General features: G+C 35.2%; 1 protein-coding gene across 1 annotated transcript in view; it reads right to left on the minus strand.

Annotated features, from left to right (window-relative positions):
* The window catches only part of LOC128983588 (ras association domain-containing protein 2), a 144,666-nt gene that overhangs the window by 80,497 nt on the left and 41,609 nt on the right, over positions 1-22,560 (minus strand). Inside the window, exon 5 of the mRNA XM_054402923.1 lies at positions 1,837-1,983. Coding sequence (XP_054258898.1) covers positions 1,837-1,983 — 147 coding nt within the window. The remainder of the gene's footprint in view (positions 1-1,836; positions 1,984-22,560) is intronic.

Below are 22,560 nucleotides of genomic sequence, written 5' to 3' on the forward strand. Positions count from 1 at the left end.
TAATCTTACTTATTTCCTAAAATCAATGACAAAATTAGAGTAAATAGAATAACCTCATAGTTCCATAGTTTATATTTAACCAGCTGTTAGTTAAAACAAATTATATTGATCTAAAACAAATCGAAGATTACAAAGATTGCTTTAAAAAAATAATTTAAACATCCTAGTATTTTACTATGTATATTTAATTAATCTGTCATCCTCTTACAGAAGAATTGAACGTATCAATGATTAGCATTACACATAATATAAATAAGTCAACCTTAGCATGTCTTTACATTTTTATCCAAATGCTGAATTTGTGACACAAAAGCTGAATGTTTACAGCTGTTATGTTAAGCAAATTATTTTATGCCAAAAGCTAGTTTAGAATCTTAGCGTCGGCTGCTAGACTTTAAAAAAAATAAAACTTAATTTATAAAAAACTGGGACCCTAAACTAAAATTATGGCTTCAACATTCCCTAGTTCTCAAAATTATCTTTCTTTCAACACAAAAATCATGAAAATCCATTGAGTGGTTGATTCAGAATCGTGAAATAAAAAAACACTGTTTCGTTTTAATATTATAGATTATTGTGATATATACACACTGATCTGCAGGTAAAGATTGAACTTTGAAAAAGCACAGTAGCTACGGTAAAACATATTAATTGTATGTGAAATCAATATCAACTGTTTTTTTTTTCTTTACTACAGTGCTTTATGTTGTGCGATTTTTTTCCTTATTTACTTTATATCTATGTTTTTCTACGAAATAAAGTAAGCTTATCATTTGAAATTTGAATCGTATGGGTACATTATTTACAAAAATGCATCAGCACCTCATATAATTCGTACTAAGTAGTCTTATAAGTTAGCCTAGCCTCAAAGAAAGATATTTTTCAAACTAAGAGTTTCAATTGAGTTATGTTCCTGAAACCAAAGGGAAATGTTAACTATTTTATACAACGGAATTCATAATGAAACTTTTTGCTTCAGTGTCCTCTCCGTTGCGAAGCACGGGTACAACAGCTAGTACATATATAAAAATTTGAACGAATGGTGTTTTTGGCCTCTGGGGACATCAAAATGAAAAAGTAAATCCCGGGCCTAAGTCTTACCATGAGACCTACGGTAATAGCTACTTCCCTATAGGGGGGGGTCAGCAGTTAGTGAGTCGGTGGCTCAGTCGGTAGCGTCGCGGATTTCGGGCTCAAGGCAATGTCGTGGGTTCGGATCCTGGTCACTGCCACTAAAATTTATCAGTACAATTCACCTTTGTACTGTACCGGCTCACTCCTTGCTTTGCTGTAAACGTTCCATGCACAGTCTATGTGGACGGGTAAATGCAAGGTTAAAAGAGGCCGCTAACCTCTTTTAAAAAATAAAGCAACAACTTACTGTCTACAAAATGATTTCGCAATAAATCCACAAATTCAGCAAAAAACACACAACTGAATTTCAGTTGCAGATAACTGAAGCTACCAATATCACTGTCAATGAACAGTCCAAACTACTAGGCATGACCATCGATGCTAAACTCTACTCTCCTGAACAGAACATATGAATAGCCAGAGCAAATGGATCAACCATAATACTCACTAAAGAAATTCTTCTACCAAAATGGTTAAGCAAGATGAAAATTCAAATTACAATCTGTATATGACACTAATGTATTTCTTAAAGAAATCTCAATAACAAAATTGATTGATTAATTGATAACATACTGTCTCATTTCAGCAGACATCATAATGGTCAATATGTTTTCTACAACATTTTCCCATTTCTGAGACCCACAGATCTCCTGAGTTTGTGAATGTTGGTAGCATGTAAACAATAATAATTGTACAATGTACCTTTACATTAAATACACTACTTCGACAAGAGTTCCGCTTCCTTATAGTGACCACTGTGCGCTGGTCATCATCTTCCTTGAGGTGAATCACCCCGATCACTCCCCAGTGGATCCGAAGAGCTCCCTCCAATACAAGACGTCCATTTACCTAAGGGCACATTAATGAGTACCTTTGAATATTGTCAATTATTTATTTGTTTTAACTATTTAAATTCAGTAGTTCAAGTCAGTCAAGAATAATTTTGCATTCATTTTATTCAAAAACTGTGGTTATAACGGGTGCGCCAAAATAACCTGACGGTTTTTAATACTAAATAACTCAAGAACAAACTACAATTTCATGTATTAAATAACGTTGTATTGTACACACTACTATGCCATTTTCATTTATGAAAAATTATATCACTCAGTTTATATTGCCTTGTGCTAAACACAGGCATCCCACTTTTTTGCATATTTGCAGTCACCTTCGCCTGATGAATAGAAGCAATCTCTTCCCTGATACACTGCTTGAGTTCAGGGATGGTTTGAAATTTCTAAACAAACATTTTGCTTTTTAAGTATCCCCACAGCCAACAGTCACACAAAATTAAGTCTGGGGATCGAGCTGACCACAGCACATCACCAAACCAAGAGATCACGTTACCGGGAAAGAGTTCACGCAAAACTGACATTGAATAATTGGCTGTATGACAAGTTGCACCGTCCTGTTGAAACCATGTGTTTGTCATGTCTATCCCTCATAACATCCGCAGTTGTGAAACCAAAAACCCCCTCAGTATTTCCAAATAGCGTTCCGAGTTCACAGTGACAGGGGGGTGTTCCCACTTTCGTCCTCAAAAACATATGGTCCGATGACTCCAAACAGTGCCACACCACACTGCACCACACTAGACAGTAACTTTCTTTTGACGACGTGATGTTTTACCACACATAACCTAAAAATGGCATAACATAAGCAATCGTTCACTACAACAATGAGGTCTCTAGCTAGTATAACAGCTGACTTATTACAAAACAGAAACCGTCAGGTTTTTTTGGCGCACCCTTTAGTTCTCGCCTTCAAATCTGAAGGTCGCTGGTTTGATTCCAGCGAGATAGTTTCCAACCCAGATGCCATTTTTGTCATTGGGCTATGAATTAATGATGCTATCTAACAAATACCACAGCAAACCTGCAGACTAAGCGAATTTCTATTTGCCTGATTTGATTTTCAATTAAATCTATTTCAATAACATTAGTTTAAACGAGTACTTAGGTTTGCTGCTACAGGGAAGGTAATAAAGCGTGTTTTAGCAAAATATTAATAGCTTATTAATGACTTGTATATTCCTATGATATGTGATATTATTGAACTGTATAGCCTATTACCCTTAGGCCTACTTAGAATAGTGACTTGGCATTTCTGCTGATTATATGACTTTGTCAATGCTTATGTAGCCTGAAAGACATTAAACATATGCTTATTCTTATTCTTATAAACTACAACAGTTTACTTATTCTCCTTAAGAATAACATGAGAATTTTAAATTTAAAATGTTTAAATTTTCCCCTTAACCAATATAAAGCGAATTGGTTTATATTGGTTTACTTGAAACTGAGTGGCAGTTTCAAGCACCACTCAACTGCCGTATGCCGGAAGACGGTCCCTTATAAAATAATAATGAATTACTTCAATATACTAAATTATTTGATTTTTAAGCTCTTCATAATGCTTTAGAGAGAAATTGAGAATTTTTATGTTTCATATCTGCACCCGTGTAGACATCATCGTCGTCTCCCGCAGTCACGGAAATGTCATCGTCGTTTTAATATCTGGTTCAAATGACACAATTAAGAGCCAGCGGGAGTGAACCTCTCTCACTGCTCACTGCTCTGCTCCTCAGTTTAGCATGGACCGAGGATAAAAAACCAATGCTACTATACAAAATCGACATATATCCAAAAATGTTTCTTGTAGGCTGTCTACTTATTGTGAGGTTTTATCATACGTTCAATTTAATAAGTCAGACGTGTCAAGAAAATTATTTTTTTATTTTTTATTTCAGAATTACAAAACTAACTTTACCATAAGGATTTAGGTTATTTCACTGAAACTAATTCCATTATACAAAATTTTTTTTCTCAACTTAGGAGGTTAAAACACGTTTCTATAAAAACGATAACATATTTCTGTTGAAAGTACATCTTCCCACCGGATAGCACTACCTTCGAATTACTAACTACAGAGCGAATATTAGTTGACATTCTGTTTTGCAACACATCGCAATTCGCATGCAATTATTGGTTTTTTTTAACTAGTGCTTATATACAGTGCCTAACACAGTTTGTTTTTTTTTTTTTGTCTTAGGACGCTAGGCACGAGCCCGGAATTGTTTTTATAGAAACGTGTTTTAACCTCCTAAGTTGAGAAAAAAAATTTTGTATAATGGAATTAGTTTCAGTGAAATAACCTAAATCCTTATGGTAAAGTTAGTTTTGTAATTCTGAAATAAAAAATAAAAAAATAATTTTCTTGACACGTCTGACTTATTAAATTGAACGTATGATAAAACCTCACAATAAGTAGACAGCCTACAAGAAACATTTTTGGATATATGTCGATTTTGTATAGTAGCATTGGTTTTTTATCCTCGGTCCATGCTAAACTGAGGAGCAGAGCATACTATACTATATACTATACTTATACTAGCGAAACTTAAATCCACCCAAGGCTGTGCACGGAACCAGACTGGTGGATAAAATTACACCAAACTTGATCGAAGCCACAATCATCGGTTCAAAGGTGAAATTTTCTTAATTCCAAGAATACCGATAATTTAATCCGAATTACTCTTTGAATTTAAGTGACTACAAAATTTCCACGTGTTGGGACGCCTAAAACTTATATTCTGTGTTAGAAATCAAATGAAAAAAACATTTTTTACCCACTTTTTTTTTTAGGGAGAGGAGGGAAAATGCTTTTACGCACACAGGTAGCCAGCCTGTAGTGTGAGACTCCTGAAACTATCACAGACTACTCACTAAAATACCCCCGCCGCAGCAAACCTGCCGACTAAGCGAATTTCCATTTGTCTCAATTGATTTTCAATTAAATATATTTTAATAACATTAGGTTTAACCAGTACCTGAAAAGTGGTACGTCATCCACCCTTCCGAAATCCCTCAGTGGGCGCAACGTGTGAGCCGGGAAAAGGGACTCGACTATCCTCTCCATAGTGGCCCCATCCATGACGGAAGGTGGAGAGCGGGTGCCAAGTTTCATGGTTACAAGTTTGTAACCCAGGCCCCACGGATTGGAATCGACGTCGTCCCTTAATGTCTCCCAGCAACTGCGTTTACACCGGTTGATGGCTCGACGAAGACACCTCCTAGCCACTCTGTAAGCATCCGACTTACGACGTCTGTCAACAGGTTCCCTGGCCCTGGTAGCAAGTCTTCTCGCTCTCAATGCTAACCGACGCAATTCCGCAATCTCGGCAGTCCACCAGTACACAGGTCGCTTATTGCACCGGGATCTCCTGCGAGGCATAGAATCATCGCAAGCCGAGACGATCAGTCCCATCATGGATGTAACTACCGCCTCTGCGTGAGCCATGTCAGATGCGGGAGGGACCACCGGCGTTCCTCGTAAGATGGCTTCATTGAATTTTGCCACGTCCAATTTTTTTTAATTCCATCGAACGGGCACTTGACAAAACGCGGCTACTCGTCCCTGATGACCATCAAGGACATCAAAAATTATGTACTGGTGGTCACTGGCCGTGTAATCCTCCAGGACTCTCCAGGCTCTGATCTTTGGCAAAAGAGACTCAGATGCAAGGGTAATGTCTGGGATCGTTCCCCGCATCCCAGGGCGCCGGAAAGTTGGCGTGTTGCCCTCGTTGACGACAACGAGTCCGGCTCTGGCAGCAAAGTCCAGAATGTACATGCCCCGGGAATTTGTGAGGGTCATTCCCCACTCGACAGCCCTAGCATTAAAATCCCCACCCACGACGACGTGTCCTGTGGTATTGCGCACGCTCTCTTCCAGGCGGTCTATCTTCTCACGAAAGTCACGGATGGCCTCGTTGGGAGTGAGGTAGACACTAAAGTAAGTGACATCCCGGCACCGAACCCAAACGAAACCTCGGCCCTTCGCATGACCCCGTACTTGTACTTTAGCTGCATTACGCGCCCAGAATGCAGCAGTACCAAGACTATCAGGGAACCAAAAAGCTGGGTGCCTATCATGGTACTGGTACTGTTCGCTGACTAAGAGCGCGACGACATTGTGTTCTAGGGCAAGCTGACATAGAAGTGCGTCAGCCGTCCTGGATCGCTCAAGATTGCACTGAAGGATTCTTATCTTCGTGGGAGGGCTTTCGCTTGTTGTAGTGCAGATTTAAATACACTACACTGTCCAGACCCAGCTATATGCTTCAAGTGTTTGTCAGTGAGCCCATTTTCTTTGCAAAGGAAACAGGACTCAACTTGGCAGTCCTTACGGATGTGACTGACCTCCCCGCACCGAAGGCAGTTCTTGCTTCGGTCGGGTTCCTTGCAGTTTCGGGAGGAATGGCCGAAACAGAGGCATTTAAAACACCTCTTTACTTCCACTCTCCGTCTGATCCTGCAGTTGACCCAGCCGACTCTCAGATGCTGGAGTGCCAGCACCTTATTGGCATGTGCGTCTGCCATCTCGGCGACCGCCATCCGCTGCTGACTCCTATTCGGTTTTGTGAGCCACACCTTAAGAAAAGCCGTTTGCCCGCCAAGCTCAGGGATAGCTTTCTTCAGGGCTTCAACAACATCAACCTCCGTCGACACACAATCAATGTCTCGAACCTCGACTGATGTCTTTGGCTCAAGAGCACGGACGGTGCCCTGGCCTTCAACAGCTGCCTTCAGTTCGGCAGTAAAGGCTGCTTTGTCTTTCGACCTACCCAGTTCAAGGAGAACGTCCCCGTCCCGGGTTCGTCTAATCGACCGTACAACCGTATCGTATTTTTAACCGTATTTTTTACCCACTATCAATAAAGTAAAACAAAATATTCTACAACTCCAAGGAAACTAGAGTGTACCGGTACCAAATCATGATTCTAGTTGTTTAATTGTATTCACAGGAATGGGGGTCTTTAGCCATCAACTAGTTTCAGCCAGCCTCTCTGATATTGTAAATAGAATAACGGACAATCAAAATTCCAATTTTGTGTGATTTTCGTCCCGTTTTCGACCTATGTTTACTAAAAAATACATCACCCCTCCAATTCCGGACATAACTATAATACTACGTTAAAAATTAGATTGCCCCAGCATAACTTGGAATACTATTCAAAGAAAACTACTTACACAGAAGTGAAATTATTTCAATATTTACTAATAAGCATCCGGCAGGAACAAAATTTCAAAAGAATCAAAAACCGTTTAAAATATTTCTTAATAAAAAATCATTTTTATTCATTACACAAATTTATAGATAAAAAGAAATATTTGATTTGAATTTCCATTTACTTTTCATAATAGACGTTTGCGTGGATTTATGTGTTATTGTCTATGGTTTATAGAGATTTTGACTCTATTTATGTATGTTGTATATTGAATAAAGATACCCCGCTGCAGCAAACCTGAAGACTAAACTAATTTCAATTTGTTTCATTACAATCTTACTAAAACGTTTCCATAAATAAGACATATATATTCCCAATTTAAATAACATTAGATTTAACGAGTGCTTAGGTTTGCTGCTACAGGGAAGTCAAAAAATGGGTTTTTACCAAACGTCAATAGTATAGGATTAAATAAATAAATTTGCCTAATTTTAACAACACATATGCCATAAACAAGTATAACTGCAACAGTTTTCATTTTCTCCATAACAATAACTTGGAATTTTAAATTTACACTTTTTTGAATTTTTTCGTAACCATTAGGCATACAACAATTATACTTCAATTACTATTTATTTTTTTTAAGTTCTACAAAATGGTTTGGAAAGAAATTGCTAAATTTTATGTTTTTAGGGTCAAAAATGGGAAAATCCCATTCGCGATAGTCATATGTTAAAAGAATACGTCTTCTATAAAATTACGAACAGCTGTTCGGATCACTGATCTGATAGTTGATCAGCTGTTAGCTGTCACTACTATGTTTACATTAAAAATGTTGTTTACGATTACATTACAGTACTGTGTAACCATTTCCGATCACGTTTGTATTCATATCCAAAACCAAATGGGATCGATAACCGCGTGGCTTACATAACGGATTTGATTGAACCGGGTTGGTTTTAACTTTATATGCTGGATTGTATCCTGCTTTTCTGAATACTCTTCCAATCTTTTTCGTGGTTTTGTCAAAGTATTGGATGGAAACATATTTTGATATTTAAACAGTTTATACACATTTCACAAGATTGGCACCAGATATGAATACCAAGTGTAACGCGACAACAGAGATTTCGCATAGGTAGGCCTATTATTATTTTGCTGGTCTCTTTATGAAAGTCTTACAGTTTTTGGCTCATAAAAGATAATTAATCCGAAATTATTGGTATTTTAAAAATGGAGTACTCACCCAGTACTAGTGATGTAAAATACCTGGGTATTTAAAACTCGGGGTAAATACCCTGCGTATTTTCCCGGGTAAATACCCAAAATCCATAAATACCCGGGTATTTTGGGTATTTATGAAATCGATTGGAATTCATTTATATTTACCCCTAAATATGTTATTGTTATCATAACATGATAAATTAGGATAGTCTAAAACACCTTTTACAGCAACTTGAAGCTTTGCTAGTACCTTTTATTTAATGATTTACTGAAGCACTTAAAAATAATACATAAAGTTTCTAAAAAGCATGGGGTTTCGTGTCTCAAATCGAGTAACATCAGTTAAATTTAACTTACTAAAAAATAGTAGCCTATATTAAAAAAGGCTGTGGCTATTTCAATTTTTATCATTTCATACACTTTTCCAATAAATTAAATTTTTTTATTTTTTTCAATTAAATAACATGAACAAAATTATTTTCATTTATAAATATCCGAATGTTATTAAATTATGATGGTTAAAATTTTTATTGTATTAAATGGCTTGGAAGACTAGACAGACCTTAGGCCTGATTGACATAGGCAGAATGGCAGAATACTAAAAGTAATTAAGCTTTTCTGTGTTACCGCTTAGTTGGAAACAATAATATATTTGGATAAACCTAGAAATAGTTATTTGTGCAACTAGTGAGAAAAGTGAGCAATTGACTCACTCAAGAGAAATCCTTACTCACGAGCTGTAGGCGAGTGAGGAATGTTTTCTCGAGTGAGGCAATTGTACTTTGAACTCGAGTTGCACATTATACTTTTCCTACAATTACCATAAAACAAATAAATTTGTGAAGAAACATAACCTATTTTTACACAGAAGTGAACTTTTAATATAACATTTAATGTGAAGTGACAAATACAACAGTACAACAGCTGACCAGCTGATTTACAGCCAGTGCTGCCAACGTATTTCGCGCGCATACGACGTTGCCTGCATGTTACGCGCTCACTATTTCGTGCCTTCACGTTGCAAATCTGGAGTGAGACAAAGTAATTAGAGTGAGACAATGTTAACATTGTCTCACTAATGAGTGAATTGGCCACTTTACTTTCTCAAATCAGTGAGAGAACATGTACATTGTTAGGTAACTGTAGGAAAATGAATGTATCTCTTGTTTTTTGGTCAAACTTAATATAATTTTGAAAGATTTATAGTCCTATAGATTCAAACGTTTTGTATCACAAGTTTATGAAATTATTTTTTTTTATTTTGATACCATTGATACCAACAAAAGATCTAGAACAAAAATATTATTAAATCCTGCCATCCTATAGATTGAATTTTAATTATTCAGGTACACTTCCATATCTATTGGCACAAACAACCGAATGAAAATATCGATCGATATATCCAATTAAACAATAAAATAATCAATATTACTCATTCGGTTGTTTGTGCCAACAGGAACAGATATGGAATTGTACCCTTATTTTCTTAAGTTGTTTACACATAGGTCACTACTAGGTTAAATTTTCCTGTCTTTCTAAATAATAATTATTACTTTAAAAATTATTTTTCTCCACTTTCAATGAAATAAATTCATCTATCTATCATTGAAATTCATAAGTAGAAAAATCATAAGTAGATACGTAGTCAGGACCAGTGCAACCATGCGACCAGGGTATTTATGCCGATTATGCTTTATGCTCAGACCTGGGTATTTATGGCGATTATACCCAGAAGTAAAATGCTAGTAGTGACCACATGAAATTTTGTTTCACACATTTTATCATCATTTTACCATCCTTATAGGGTAATAATTGCAAAAAAAAAACATCTCAATCTTCTCTAACTTTAATAAAAATTATAAATACCCAGTTTTTGGGTATTTACCCGGGCCTGGGGTAAATACCCAATTTATATTTACCTACCCACTGGGTATTTACCCGGCTCACATCACTACCCAGTACCTTATTGTTGTAAATCTTTTAGCTAAGGTGCATCAGCAAAATCATAAAAATATACATTTTGTTGTTTTATATGACCGTAAAATATTAATATTACCTTGAAATATATGATTTATGTATAAATGAATCTTCATCAAAGATGGGTTGCAAGTGTTTCAAATATTTGTTTAGACGCTAATCTTATCTTATATATTTAAAAAAATTAGTTTTTCTTTTCCAAGTTCGTTTGGCTTTTCTACCAGACCGATTTTCATGAGTGAGGTCTCAAATTGAAGGTATGGGCCGGCGCGCACTATCCCGACCACGACCACGACCACGACTCAGACTGGTCGGACACGACCAGTTTTATAATAGGAATAAATGGAACAGCGCCCACTGGTCGACTGGTCGGACCCTGGTCGGGCCCTGGTCGCACGACCAAAATTTTCCAGTTTGGTCGGGCCCGACCCGCTGGTCGTTGCAGCCAAAAATAGCACACAATGTAATGGGACGACGCGCAGTACCCCCCCCCTCCCCCCCCCGACTTGCCTCCGACCCGACCAGTACACCACTCAACCCCCAGTATTCCTAGACTAATCAAACGGTGAGCACTAGTTTTTTGCGCCGGTCTGTGAAGTGACTCATTTTGTAAAATGTCGCAGGATTTTGACACCTTTGAAACCTGTCTTTATATTGACGTAGCTCTTCATAAAATGTTGCAAAATGCCCTTTCAGACCTAACAGTTAACATTGGATATACCCAGTATAGTGTCTTCTTCCGCTTAACGTACTTACAATATAAATGCACCATAACAACTACTTCTTCAACAATCATCTTGACACTGAAGTTTGTAAAACATTCGTTGCTTTGGTCGGGCTGGTCGCATGGTGAATGACAACTGGAGCAATTGTAAATATTATCTGCTATTATCAAAACTCAAATAGGCTTTTATACAACGGTGTACCCTATAACTATTTTCTGAAACGTCTACAACAAATTATTGATGTCTATCACACCCAACAGTCTTCCCCTATCAGCGAGCTTCACTTGGAATCATCTGCATCTGTTTCCAATGGATCGACACTAGACCAAAGAACTTCACCTAAGCTGACTCACAACAGCCCAACCTCCACTAGTTACCCTGCCAGTCCAAAAGTCACTCCTGGTGATCTTCAGTTTAGTGAAGTGGTCAAGCTTCCGGGAAGTGTTAAAAAGCAGAGCAGTGGCGCATTAGAGAGTGTAAATAGTGTAAATATTCAAGTTCCACCATGTCAAATGTCTTTAAATAATAGTAGTTTTTTATGAATACCAATTTGTCATCAAATTTAAAGGGGGTTAGCTTTAAGTATAAGAGTATATCATGTGTTAAAACTTATCCAGAGTTTCCAAAAGAATCCAATTCAATCCATACATTAACTACTAAACAAAGAGAAATTGAAGAAAATTTATCTTATCCCAGAGAAATAATTCCTTTAAATGTTGATAAAAATTCATCTTTTTTAAATGCTGATAAATCCTCTAATGTAAGCCTTTTACACCAAGATAACTACTGTGTAAATTGCAAAGAGTGTCATTTTGATCTGTATAAAAAATGTGTTAAGTGGGAATATGGTCAAACCTTTTGTGCAAATAAGAAAAATGCATTTATCATGCACTTGAATATTCAGGGTGGTCTGGTGAAAAAACTGCATGATATACACTTATTTTTGGATGATTCAAATGTTGATGTAGTGTGTTTGAATGAGCATTGTTTACAGGATAATCAAATAAATTTTTTATCAAGTCTAAACAAATATAAGTTAGCAGCTTATTATTGTAGAAGCTCAATTGCAAGGGGAGGTTCATGCATACTTTTGAAACTTGATTATGTTTTTAAAGAAATTACAGATTTATATATATACAATGAAGAAAGTATTTTTGAAGTTTGTAGTATTGAAATACCTATTTTGAATGTTATTATTGTTTCAATTTATAGAACTCCATATGAGAATAATTTTATAATATTTATAGATAAATTAGAATTGCTACTTTCTAAGCTACAAAAATATGTAAAAACTTATCAGATTTGTATAGCAGGAGATTTTAATATAGATATTTTAGAAACCTGCAGCTCACCCAGCCATAAAACTAGGTTTTTAAATTTAATCAGCATGTACGGTTTTACAATTAATTTTCGTTCTCCAACTAGAATAACTATAAATACAAGCTCATGCATTGACAATATTTTAACTAATGACAACTTTGTTTTTAACCAGAATATAAGATCTAAAATGAACCTTGAACTAGGTGTTTCGGATCACAGGGCACTTTTTATTGAAATTTCAAGAAATACTGCTGTTACATATTAAATAAAAGATGTGTAAAATAAAATAGGTGTATTCTGAATTGAATCCTAAATAACAATGATTGTAAACAAAAACAAAGTTAACTTATTAAATATAACATATGGTATTTTGTTAAACATACAGTATGTTAGAAAAGACACATCAATTTTCCCCCTTTAAAGTCTTGATCGCAGCATTTGATCTACATGTCGTCTGCATGTTACTCCGTTCTCCAGTTCAACGTTGTAATGTAGATTTCCATCTCTTGATGTAACTTTTCCGAAACTCCATTTTGTCTGACCCTTGTAGTAGTTTCTCACTTGAACACGGTCTCCCACCTTAAATATGCGTGTTATACCTTTAGGTTTGTCTTTTGAGTCCTCGATTCTAGAAGGTATCATAACACTGAGGTATGTTCTTACTTGTCTGTTGAACATGAGATAGTATGCCGAGTTTCCTGTTGAGTTTGGTACTTGACGGAGTTGAATTAACGCCTTGTGAATTTTACTGTCAAGTGTTCCTGGTTCATCTAATATCGACTTCAACATCTTCTTCACTGTTTGTACAAAGCGTTCAGCTTGTCCATTAGATGATGGGTGGAACGGAGCAGTAGTTTTGTGTTGAGTTCCACATGACTTAAGAAACTCTTGAAAAGTAAGAGAAGTGAAACTTCGTCCATTGTCTGAAATTATGAGGCTTGGAAGACCAAAAGTACTAAAAAGTTTCTTCAACTCCTTAATAGTCCAATCGGTAGTTGCTGTTTTTGTGGGTATTACCTCTACCCATTTGGAGAAGGCATCAACAACAATGAAAAATTTTTGTTCATTTGTTGGGCCCATGAAATCTATATGTATTCTTTCCCATGGCTGAGTTGCTGGTTCCCAAGGATGGTTGATCTCTTTCGTTGGAGAATTTTGTTTCTCACGACAAGGCTTGCAAACAGCAATCATGTTTTCAATGTCTTTATCCATTCCTCTCCAAAAGCAGTAATTTCTTGCCAAAGCTTTGGTATTTACTATACCAATGTGCCCGTAGTGTAGTTCATTGAGAATTCTTTTCTTGAGGGAATTTGGGATGATTACTTTCCACCCTTTGAAGAGGCATCCTTCATGTAATGTAACTTCATAATCGTGAAATCCCAATGGCTCTAATGATTGACCCTCCTCAAGAGCCTCAAGAATTTGTTTTAAATATGCGTCCTTCTTAGTTTCTTCGGCTAGTTCTTTGGGATTGATAGTTATGGTGTTCAATTGGTTTGTTTGAAAATGTCCAAACTGGTCAATACTTGTAAATTTTGAATCTTCCACAGGAAATCTTGAGAGGAAATCTGCATTCCCATGGTCACCAGTTCTCTTGAATTCAATTGTGTAGTTAAATCCTGATAAAAAATGGGAGTAGTTGAATAGTCGCGTAGCTGACATTGACGGTAGGCTCTTGTTGGGATTGAAGATTGACACTAATGGTTTATGGTCCGTGATGAGTGTGAAATGACGTCCGTAGCAATAAGAAAAAAATTTCTTCAACCCCCAGTATATACCTGTGGCTTCTTTATCGATTTGGCTGTAATGTTTTTCAGCATTGGTCAATGATCTTGAAGCAAAAGCTATAGGCTTTTCACTTCCATCTGGGAAACGATGTGATATCACTGCTCCAAGTCCCACTGGTGAAGCGTCAGTTGCAAGGATCAATGGCAGGTCTGGGTTAAAGTGACAAAGAACTGTGTCACTTGTTATTCTTTTCTTGATGTTTTGGAAACTTTCTTCACACTTACTGTCCCATATGAATGACTGCCCTTTTTTTAGAAGTCTATGTAAAGGATTTAAAACAGTGGACAAATTCTTTACAAACCGGTTGTAGTAATTAAAAAGCCCTAGGAAAGATCGGAGTTCCTGTATGTTTTGAGGCCTTCGTGCATTTGTAATTGCTGTGATTTTATCCTTACTTTTGTGGATTCCAGTGGCGTCAATAACATGTCCTAAGTATTCAATTTTCTTTTGAAAAAATTTGCACTTGTCACGGTTCAACTTCAAATTTTGACTCCTTAAACGCTCAAACACTTGCTTTAGTCTTTCTAGTAGTTCTTTTGATGACGTTCCTTGAATTATTATATCGTCGAAGAAGCACTGAACACCTTGAAGGTCTTGAAGGATTCCGTCCATCACCTTTTGCCAAACTCCTGGAGCAACTTTTACACCAAACATCAGTCTGTTAACTATGTATTGTCCTTTATGAGTGCTCAAAGTTTGAATTTCTGCACTCTCAGCATCCATTTCCAAGTGGAGATAAGCGTTACTTAAATCCAAAGTACAGAACAACTGTCCTCCATTCATTTGAGCAAAAATGTCTTCGATCCGAGGTATTGGATGATGTTCTTCTTTGATTTGTTTATTTACTGTAACCTTGTAATCAGCGCATATTCGTATGTTACCATTAGGCTTTACTACAGGTACAATTGGAGTACCCCAATCGGACTTGTCTGTTTTGGAAATGATTCCAGCTTCTTCCAGACGATTCAACTCGAGTTCTACTTTTTCAGTTAGTGCATATGGGACTGGACGAGCCTTCACAAAAATAGGTCTTGCCCCTTCAACAAGCTGTAAGTGTGCTTTTTTGTGAGGTATGAGTCCTACTCCTGGTTCAAATAATTCCTTGAATTCATCCAAAAGATCTTCGAGTGCAGTAGATGTAGTATCGTTACTAACTGTTTTAAGTTCTGCCCAATCCAGTTTGACCTCTCTAATCCATTCTCTTCCGAAAATGGCATCGAAATTTTGGTTCACTATGTAGAGTTTCCCAACAAACACCTGATCATTGTAAGTGCATTCTATAAAGACGACACCCCGGGGTTTGATTATTTCGCTTGAGTATGTCCTTAGTTCTATGTTTGTGTGGAAAATCTTTTTATTTATGTTGAGACTTTTGAAGGTAGAGTATGGTAGAATACTTATTGCTGCTCCAGTATCTAACTCCATCCGCACAGGTTTACCTTCAATAAGTATCTCGACCATAAACTTGTCATTACCGGCACTCTGGTTGTGTATCTTAAAAACCTCTTGTTTCTCTTCCTTATAATAGTCTATAGTATTGTCAGTTTCGGTACAATGAATTTCTGTTTGTTTTGTGCCTAAACATACGCTAGCAATATGCCCTTGTTTGTTGCATTTCTTACATATTTCTCCGATAAATTTACACTGATGTGCCCTGTGTCTAGGTGATCCACAACGATAGCATTTACCTTTGAGGCGTTCAAATGGAGACTTTAACTTTTTGTTCCAAGTAGGAGAAAAATGGGGTGGTTTTGTTCCTGTACCTGCTATCTTGTTGATTTTCTCATTTGAATGAATGTTTTCTTCTACTATATAGCTTTCGTTCTTTGCCAATTCCATAATGGAGGCAAGTTTCACTACATCTTGAAACGATGAAGCAGATCTTTCTTGTAATAATTTTGTTCTTATGTCTGAATTGCTAATACCTCTTATAAACTGCATGCGTAGTAATGTGTTTGCAATTGATTTCCCACAATTATTACAGTTGAAGTCACAGTCTGAAGATAACTTTTGAAGCTCAACGGAATATATTTTTACGGTTTCTTCAGATTCTTGTGTTCTTGTCATAAATTTGTGTTGTAAGGCCCAAGTACTAGGTTTAGGGTCAACATAATCAGCCAAAAGACTTACTAATTCAGCATATGTTTTATCCAAAGGACTTTCAGGAGTGCACAAATCATACAGTTTCTGATGTAAATGTGGCGTTAAGGCATGTAGCATTGTGTACACTTGATCCTTTGGTTCCAATTCTTGGCTATGTAGATATAGAAATATCTCAAATCGACGAATGAAGTTCTTGAATGATTCATTTTCCTGATATGGTGTGAAAATCATTGAGGAAGTAGTGGATCGAGGTTGTGGAGTAGACAAATTTGATGTACTAGGCACAATATTTTGAGTGTTCACTTGTAGTTCTGCAAGCTGTCCCATACGTTTTTGTAACTCATCCATTACCTTGTAATATTTGTCCTCCATTTCTACTCTGTAATCTATTTCTTTCTCAATTTCAGCTTCTTCAGTTTTCTCTTCTATTAATTGTTGTACAGAATTAAATCTTTCCCAATAATCTTCAATTGTTGTTATCCTGGTTTTGATTACTTCTTTTGACATGTTTTGTAGGTTTGCTAGCCATCTTTCAGCCTTAGACAACTGACCCTTCACTACTACTCTAATCTTCTTTAAATCAGTCAAACTTTCAGTGTAACTTAGGTCACTCATATTAAAAAATAAATTGTAATAAATAGAATGTAAAAAAAAATTAAAAACTGGTTTTCCTCGTCGCCAAACTGTTACATATTAAATAAAAGATGTGTAAAATAAAATAAGTGTATTCTGAATTGAATCCTAAATAACAATGATTGTAAACAAAAACAAAGTTAACTTATTAAATATAACATATGGTATTTTGTTAAACATACAGTATGTTAGAAAAGACACATCAACTGCACTTTGCAAAAAAATACAGTACAAAAAAAGATTATTTCCAAAACAAAATCAAGCGCTTTTTTATCAACACATATCAGAAGTTAATTGGAATACATTGCCTCAACAAGATGCTCAAACTAATTTTAACAATTTTTTCAATCAGTTGTTAGTAAATTTTGATAAATGTTTCCCTCTTAAATTTTACACTAACAAACCACCCAAAAATAAATATAGGAAAAGCTGGGTGACTAAAGGTATTAAAATATCAAGTCAGAGAAAAAGAGAGCTAAGCACTATTGCCAAAACGGTTCAAGATGTTAATTTTAAAAAGTATTACAAATACCCCCGCCGCAGCAAACCTGCAGACTAAGCGAATTTCCATTTGCCTGATTGGATTTACACTAAAATGTCTACTTAAAAATATAACATTTATTTCCTATTTAAATAGAATTAGTATAACAAGTACTTAGGTTTGCTGCATCAGGGAGGGTAAAACTGTTTTTTTTTTTTTTTTTGTAAAATGTTAATAGTTAGTAAGAAATAAAAACATTTTTCAAATTTGATCAAAATATGTTCATAAACAAGCAAACTACAACAGTTTACTTATTCTCCATAAGAATAACATGGGAATTTTAAATTTACAGTTTTTTGGAATTTTCTCCGTAACCATTAGGCGCTTAATAACGCTTCAATATACTAAATTATTTGTTTTTTTGAGCTCTACAAAATGGTTTGGAAAGAAATTGCTAAATTTTATGTTTTTTGGGTCAAAAATGGGAAAAACCTATTTTTACCCCATAAAACCCCCCATAAACCCCCGTTCCCATGGTCCGATCATGCTGGATCGCGAACTCGTTCAAATAAACGTAGGTTTACATGTTTGTACCAAATTTTATCAAAATCGGATCATTTTTGCTCGAGTTATCGTGCTAACGGACACATATATATATATATATATATAAATATATAAATATATAAATATATATATATATATGAATTTGAACGGATTCTGTTTTTGGCCTCTAGGGACCTCAAAACGAAAAAAAAAAATCGGTCCCGCGTCCAGGTCTTACCATGAGTACTACGGTAATAGCTTATTCCCTATATGGGAAATTCGCTAAAACTATAGAAAAATATTTAAAGCTGTTTGCGATAAGGCTAGGAAAATGTTTAATTGTAAAGTTATATCATCTTCAGATAATAAGAGCAAAGCAGTGTGGAATGTTGTGAAGTCTGAACTTGGAGTCCTGAATGCCAATCATTTGGATTTCCCTGATTTGTGTGTCGGAGACAAGCAATTAAAAGATGGACAAAATGTGGTAAATTTTCTCAATGATAAATTTTGCAACATTTACAAAAATATAAATTGTATGCCTTGCTTACACACTGCAACTAATTTGATTAATAATACTAGTAGGCCTAATAATATAAGAATGAAATTTCAGTTCAGACATGTATCGATTTTAGAAATTAAAAAAACCGTTAGAAATTTAAAAAATAAAAAATCTTCTGGATGGGATGAAATTCCTATTGAATTAATTAAAAATGTCATAAACCATATTGCAGAGCCTCTGTGTCTAGTAATCAATCAATGTTTTGATGAAGGAATTTTTCCCTATCAACTAAAAAATGCTGAGCTGAAACCACTTTTCAAAAAAGGCTCATTAATGGACCCTGATAACTATCGTCCTATTTCAATACTCCCATCTTTGTCTAAAATCTTTGAAAAAATTGCTTACAACCAAATCTATTCATATTTCGAAAATAATGATTTATTTACCAATAAACAATATGGTTTTAGATCTGGGAAAAACACTATATCTGCTGTCTCAGATTTCATAAATCAGGTTTCTGATGGCTTGGATGGGTCTCAGAGCACAGCTGCGGTGTTCTGTGATCTATTGATCTATTAATGATTGTGTAAATTACAATATATTAATGAGTAAACTTAAATATTATGAATTTTCTGATATGGCTCTGTCTTGGATGCATTCATATTTGACTAACAGACATCAAAGAACAATAATCGTAAAAAATGGTAAAAAATGTATTTCACAGTGGCTTAACACTAAATGTGGGGTTCCGCAAGGGTCAATACTAGGCCCCTTGCTATTTTTAATATTTATTAATGACTTACCTCGAAATGTATCGTCTAACCTTATCTTATATGCTGATGACACTACAGCAATAGTTAAATCAAATAATTTGCAAAATCTTAAACAAGAAATTAGTCTTTCTATTCTTAATTTATCTAATTGGTTTACAGCCAACGGGCTAAAACTTAATAATTCTAAAACAAAGGTGATGCTATTTCAAACAATTCAGAATCGGCAAAACTCCACTGTTGAATTATCTTATGATAATAATATTATATCCTTTACTGAAAATGCAAAATTTTTGGGTTTAGATATCGATAAGAATTTAACATGGAAAACACACATAAAAATGGTAGTTGGTAAATTAAATACGGCTTGCTTTCAAATGTATGTTTTGAGAAATGTAATAGATTTAAAAACTAAACTCACAGTGTACTATGCAATGTTCTTTTCTGTCTTACAATACGGGATTGAATTATGGGGAGCAACTTCTTATTCTAAAGCAGTTTTCAAAATTCAGAAGAAATTTATAAGGATTTTATCATTTATGCCTAAAAGAACCTCATGCAGAGCTTTATTTGCTAAATATGAGATATTAACTTTGCCTTCACTTTATATATTTAAAATTATGGTGAATTTTAAAATTAATTATCAAATGTACAATGATAAACAAATCAGTCATCCATATCTTACACGCTCAAAAAATTTTCAATATCCAAGACATCGCCTTTGTTTATATGAAAGATCTCCTTATTATATGGGATTAAGGCTTTACAACAGTCTACCCACTAATTCAAAGAAATTAACAGTATTTCAAAATTTAAAAATGATTTCAAACGATACCTTTTACAGAAAAATTATTATAATATTTCCGATTATTTAAATGATAAGTAAATATATTTTAGTTAAAGCTATGTGGATTTTAGTTTTGTTATGTAACTTAGTGTTTAAGATCTCTGACAATATCACCTGTTTCACCAGCTAACGCTGGATCTGTGAAATGTTTTTGTGATAATAAAGTAATATTTCATTTCATTTTTCATTTCAACCACTGGTCGGGCGTTTGGTCGTGGTCGTGGTCATGGTTGGGATAGTGCGTGCCCGGCCTATGCACGCACAGATTTGCCATCAAGCAACGGCATATAATTATCGATAGTCTCACTCGGTTTATACGTAAACAAAATTTGCTCCCCATGTATTTCTTATGGGAGTTAAATTTGGTTTCTCTTTGCCGATTTTGTTTAGCTATTGACTATGTATAGTCAATGGTTTAGCTCTTCTACCCGACCAATTTTCATGATTGAGGTCTCAAATTGAAGGAATGCACATACAGATTTGCCATCAAGCATCGGCATATAATTATCTTTCGTCTCACTCGGTTTATATGTAAAAAAATTTGCTCTCCATGTATTTCTTATGGGAGTTAAATTTGATATATTTTCCGAGTTCGTTTGGCTCTTCTACCAGACCGATTTTTATGATTGGAACTCAAATTGAAGGTATACATGCACAGATTTCACATCAAGCATCGGTATATATTTACCTTCTGTATTACTCGGCCAAAAAACATAATTTGATTCATTTTTGAAATCTTACTTTAATTTAAGATGTATTTCACCAGTTATAATTATCTAATCCTATATATTTTGTTCAAGAACCTTCAGAGGAATACCGGCTTTCATTAAGCTATCAATTATTCAAATCAGACGAGTTTCAAGCAAACGCAAGGTGAACAACCAACATAAAGATTATTTTGCATAAGGTTTTTTCTATGATTAAAAAACAATAGCTCCAGTATTGTTCATGTTTTATATGTTTTAGACTCAAAATAATCAGTAAATAATATAATAGGCTATAATTTGAGGTGTCGTGCTGTTGATCGTTTGAATCAGTTACGTTCAAGATACTGTATTACTCAATCAAAAATCATAAATTTGATTATTTCTCGGATATTATATTTACTGTAAAGCTGCGGAGCAGCATGGGTCCTCTAGTTTCTAATTAATTTCAACACAGTAAAATTATGCTACTTATTTTTATGTGAGGAACTTGAGAAATAGCTATAATGAGTCAAAACCACAGATTTGCACTAGGGGACTAAATAGGCAGATGTTTAAGTAGTCCGTCACCTGACGGTTTTGGGCGCGAGGCCCCGTCTCAATTCTTTGGGAAATGACATGCCGCTCGCTACCTTTGAGTGATGTGTCATAAAGTTTTTGTGCCATCTCATTCATCCCTTAGTTTGACACCAAAATGTTAAAAGCTGTATTGTTGCCAAACTTCAGTTCGCAAATGTTTGAGCACGGCGACGGTCGTAACGGTTGTGAACGTTGTCGTTAGTTTTGACCTGTAAACACCTACTCTAACATAAATTATTAAGTGAATAATAATCGTGCGTGCTATCTCAGGTGTTCAAATGCCTCTCAATAACCCACCACATTACTGTCATTAAAAGAAGGAACTCCAATAATGCTAATGCGAATAGTAAATCCACCGAGGCTGTGTAACGTTACCAGACTGACGATTGAAAAAATGACACCAAAATTGATTGAAGCAAAAGTTATTACTGGTAAATTTAAAGGAGAAATAGTCTTAATCTCAAGAATACTAATGATTTCATCCGAATTGCCCTCTGAATTTAAGCAACTACAATTTTCTTTGTGTCTTAAGGACATAAACATAACTGTAAACAATCCTACTTTGACAGTTCTCATTACGTATCACAGTTTTTTGTTGCTGCTTGGTTCAAATTAGCTGTTTTCGTAAATGCAAAATAAAAACAATAGTGCTGCACCCTGTTGGTGAATATTATAACTTTTTAATGCTTTTGCATATCAATGAATCAACTTTTTTATTTGAAACAGCTGACTAAATTCTTTAATTCCCTTTAAATATGAATACTCATAAGGTATTTACTCAGGGGAGGTATAGAAGAGGCTACGATGACAGCTGTGGGCTTCTTATTAGCTGAGGGAACGCCATTACCGTAACAAAACTGAATGTAGCCATCGGCCTCAGTGGTCTAATGGTTAGCGTGCCAGGCTGATATGCTGAAGGTCCCGGGTTCGAATCCTACTGGTTGCATTATCTTTTTGTCCAAGATTTTTTTATTATCAGCAAGTTTGGTTGGTTTGGTTCGGTTATTACAGTTTAATTTTATTATTAAGTCATTATAAAATTTTAATTGAGCTATTTCTAGTTTTATTTAATAAACATAATTATTTTTCCGATTACTAAACTTTTGTTATATTTCTTTATCAGCAAGTTTGGTTAGTTCGGTTAGGTTATAATAGTTTAATTTTATAATTAAAAAATAATAAAATTGAATTTGAGGCATTTATAATGTTATTTTATGAACAGA

Source organism: Macrosteles quadrilineatus, unplaced genomic scaffold, assembly GCF_028750875.1.
Source record: "Macrosteles quadrilineatus isolate MER2022 unplaced genomic scaffold, UCM_ALF_1.0 Scaffold_1__1_contigs__length_201487025, whole genome shotgun sequence".
NCBI classification, from domain to species: domain Eukaryota; kingdom Metazoa; phylum Arthropoda; class Insecta; order Hemiptera; family Cicadellidae; genus Macrosteles; species Macrosteles quadrilineatus.